This window comes from Alligator sinensis, unplaced genomic scaffold (assembly GCF_000455745.1).
Source record: "Alligator sinensis unplaced genomic scaffold, ASM45574v1 scaffold681_1, whole genome shotgun sequence".
NCBI lineage: Eukaryota > Metazoa > Chordata > Crocodylia > Alligatoridae > Alligator > Alligator sinensis.
Genome location: NW_005842315.1, coordinates 426820 through 431069, shown reverse-complemented (window position 1 = coordinate 431069; position 4250 = coordinate 426820). Strand labels below are relative to the sequence as shown.

Sequence of the window (4250 nt, the reverse complement as noted above, 5' to 3'; positions counted from 1 at the left end):
ACATATAAATTCACGGCAGGCCTTCCTTTGGAATGCTGCACTCAGTCTTGGTCTTATCTCAACAAGCGCAGGGCAGAAACAGAGAAGTGGGCAGGAGAAATTTGGGATCTTCCACACAAGGGGCATGTCTACATGTGTATTTATGCTGGCTTAAAATTATTGTGCAGTAATTTACTGCATGATAAGTGGGAATAGGCCGGCGTCTACATGTGCAGGCATTAAAGTGCCTTAACATTGTGTGTGGACTGACTTGGGAATAAAGCTAGTCCCAAATCAGTCCACATACACGTTACTGTTCAGTAAGGCATCTACACATGTGTTACTGCATCATAACTAATTGGGTGTAAATCTGATACCTGCATGATGCAAGTATTAAATTTACACACAAGTCAGCATAAGTCGCCATATTTACTCTGCGGTATGAGTTTGCATGTGTAGATGTGAGCCCATACTGTGCAGTAATTTTGGTTACTGTGCAGTAGATGTGCATGTGTAGATGAGCCCAAGGAAAGGTTTAAGGGGCTGAGTGCTTAGAGCCTAGTTCTGCTACTTACTCATGGGGAGTAGCACCTTACTATGCAAGTTGTTTCCGTGATTCCAGTGGAACTACCTATGGCACAAGGTGTTCTCCTGGGTGAGTAAAGGCACAGAGTTTTCCTTTAATACTTGTAGCCAGTCTGCACTGGAAAGCTACTTCTCTCTGAGGTGCTTGGATTTCGCAGAGAAAATTGTAGGGTGCACAGGTACTGACATCTTTCAAGGTTACTGCTCCCCGGCCCGCACCTTGGAGAATAGGCACAGATGTTTATGCAGACATTTGGCATCATCTTAGGCTAAATACAAACATTCAAAAAAACCCTAGAGGAAGCACTCTTAAGTATCATGCTTTAAAGTGCTATAAGTTAGAGCATGAGTGAATCAAACAGATGTTTGCTGTTCAGTGGGGGAAGCTTGGAGCCTGCCTGCACTCCCGCATGCCTCCCAGGAGGCTATCAGAATGGCCCTTCTCCCCAGCCCACCCTGCCCCACCAGCTGGTGACTGTCAGCAGTGGCTCGCAGGGGAAACCCAGCATCCCTTTCCCATACCCCCCTGGCTAGGCAGCAGTGTACCACAGGGCTGGAGCTGCTGCATGGACAACGAGACCAGACCCTTTCCACTGCAGCCCCCAACCCAGGCAGCACCCTGCCACAGGGCCGAAGCAGCTGCAGGGAGAAAGTTTCATGACCCCCGAGCTATCAGGAATTCTGGGGCTCAGCACAAGTGTTCCACTCCATGCAAATATTAATTGGAGCTTGAACTAGAATTTGATTCTCCCATGACCTTGGAAAGTTGCTTAACCACTGATCTATAGAGTCCGTGCTCTGCTCTGGGAACCAAAGATTACTGTATTATCTAATGTTGATTTGCAGAATTCACAAATCTTAAGCACCTTACTCTTTGCATGTGTTATATGGGGAGGTGGGGTACCTCCCTCAGTACTGTGGATTCTAGCCTGGAGGTTAGTACCCAAAAGTTAAGCGTTATAATGCTGAACCAAATCTAAAAAGGGATTTAAGAGCCTACAAATTAGACTTTCTGGCACTTGGAGTAGATTCACAATCCAAAACCCAGAGTTAGGCACCTAGGCCTTCCAGACTAGTGATTCTCAACCAGGATGCCACAGTCCTCCAAGAAACAGAAAACTAACTTATAATCAGATCACTTCAATAATTGCTAATGATATAATTATCACTTAAAGCAAGTATCCCATATATTTCCTCTAAAATAGTGTGACAGTAATTCAGCAAGTCCAACTACACCGTTTGGTAGTTTATAAATGTACTTTCTAAAAGGTTTCTTTAAGTAATCTGTTGGTTTAAACGTTTAGCACAGTTTTGGGCACTTGAAGAATAGAAGACAGTAACGATATGCTTATGGAGTCGTACAGATATAGAATTGATTTTGGTTTGATCCATTATGTAAGCTTCAACTCTTGTTCTATAATCAAAATAAAGAGATTTTATTCAATTCATTATACTTTGTTCCAATTCTTGTATATGCCAATACATTAATAACCCTTGCAAATAAACCACAAACAATTTATAAATAAAACAACAAAAGCAACAATACCAAAAAAAATGTATGTTAGGAGAGATCATTTACTGAGGTCACTGTCCTTTTGTCTCCTTTCGTCTGCTAAAATGATGCACGAAGTCAGGTAGCAGAAACACAGAGCCCCATCCCACAGTGGGATCCATACTGATAAAATCATCCAGGTTCATTTTGGCATCTAGACAAGGAGCATAAAAAGAAAACGTTCAAGTCCTAGACACAGCTTCTCTACAGAATAGGCATTCAATCTGTCAATCAAATGCGGAAACAAATCTGTGCCTCTGGCAGGCATTAAATGCATACACAACACAAAAGAGCTCGTATCACAAAGAAACCTTTTACTTGTGAGCAGGGAAACAAGCTCGCAGATAAAATTCAACACATGGTAAAACAACGCTGGAGTCTGCATTTCCAGTTTGCAGGATGTAATGTTTGTCACTGTTTTTCCTTTGCCGATACCATTAGTTTGGTTACCTGAGCAGAGTTCTTGATGATTAGAAGAGAATGCATATAAAAAAGAGATTCCTTCCCACAGAGCAATCTCAGACAGGGTGCGTGTAGTGCGACAGTGGCATAGTGTAGATAAAGGTATTTAAAAATAGAGAATATCAAAGGGACAACCCCCCTCCCAGTAAAACAGAGAGGACTTTAGGCCCGTCAACATTTATAAAGGATGCTTGCAGATGTTAAAAAAAAAAAAAAGTGGCACTTTAAACTCGGCGTGTTCCCATGCCAAGCCCAGCGCTCAATATCTCATAGGAAGAGATCAGGGTCTTGCCAGAACATGCCTCTCCTGGGAAAACCATGAATGGGCTTGAGCCTGATCTTACTGAAACCACTTGAAACACTCCCGCTGACTTCCATATGCTCTGGATCTAGACTTAATGATCAAAACTGGAGACAGGACAACTTTCTCTAACCTGTTGATATCTATGGTGCCCTTTTTAAGACATGACAAGTTAGAATTCACAGGGACCAACATTACTGTTTAAATCAGTAGAAGAAAAATGAAGACTCTTAGTAATGGCTACCTTGGGTAATTTCAGTTAGGGATGCAAGACAGTTATTACTTTAATTAGTTTATAGATACAGTTGAACAATACATTGCTTTTCTATGAAAAGACAGTAACTAGTAACAGGGGCTGCTTTGTTTCCTTGGCTCTGAAAATGGCTCTTTAACCCGCTTAATCTTATCCAACACATTCCTTTTATTGTGTCCCTGAATCAGTCAGTAGATGGCACTACAGCTGCATGCAACTGGCTACCTTACTTTCCAACACTAATATTCCCTCTTTGCAGCGCCTATTATGTTTTGCTTTAAAAACTGATAGGGTGCCATAAATACATATGATGTCTAACAGCTTTTAAAAACAGCTGCACAAAATGAACAATAAGAGAGGAAAGTCTTTCTTGTGAGGTACCCAAGCATGAATCCAGACCAGTAGAGCTACAGCATGGGATGCAGATGATATTGCTTGCAATCCAGCTAGGTTTTCAGAAGAGATTTAAAGTAGAACATATAGGAAAAGTTTTCAAAGCAGAAAGGAAAACACTCAGCCAGGGATGAGAGAAGACAAAGTGCGTTGCATTGGGGACTCAATCCTATTTGGGAGCAGAATCAGGCACTAAGAAGGAAACTGTTGCGGGGACACTAATAGAATGAAATGTCAGTCTGACTTGTTCATTTCTGCCTTCCAGAGAGCAACACTTCTTTTGACACAACCATCTTGGTACTGTTACACACAAGACGTGCTAGCACTGCGACTGTAACGTTGCACTCGGGACTCCGACAACACCCCTTCCATTGTGGAATTGTTGTGAGCAGGGGCTTAGGGGTACAGCTTTATATTGGGGAAGTTGGATCATTGCTAGACCAAGCTAGAAAATTGAACGGATATAATACTTCAGTTTTCTGCCAAAACTGAGTAGACTAAAATAATCCAGGCAAATCAGAATTTCCAGGTAGGTCCATAAAAGGACTTAAACAAGGTGTTGCCTACCTGCTACTGTAGGTGCTTATGTCTAAACCTGAGATTCAAAATCTCTGCTTAACGGTTGCTTAACCTTGGAGGATCCCAAGGAATCTGACTGTTCAAACAAAATTTCCTGAGGCACCTAAAGTTTTGCTTCTGGGCATGCTCAGAAGCACTTTGGTGCT

At 42.1% G+C, this 4250-nt stretch overlaps 1 protein-coding gene across 7 annotated transcripts in view; it reads right to left on the bottom strand.

The window, feature by feature from the left end:
• Nucleotides 1–455: 455 nt before the first annotated feature.
• Nucleotides 456–4250, bottom strand: part of WDYHV1 (WDYHV motif containing 1) — an 18440-nt gene continuing 14645 nt past the window's right edge. For 4 of the 7 annotated variants that reach the window (XM_025209875.1, XM_025209877.1, XM_025209879.1 and 1 more), the window contains one exon: nucleotides 1992–2270. In XM_025209875.1, coding sequence (XP_025065660.1) covers nucleotides 2149–2270 — 122 coding nt within the window. In that variant the 3' untranslated portion in view covers nucleotides 1992–2148. The other 3 variants (XM_025209878.1, XM_014522176.2, XM_025209876.1) reach the window with 2 other exon arrangements.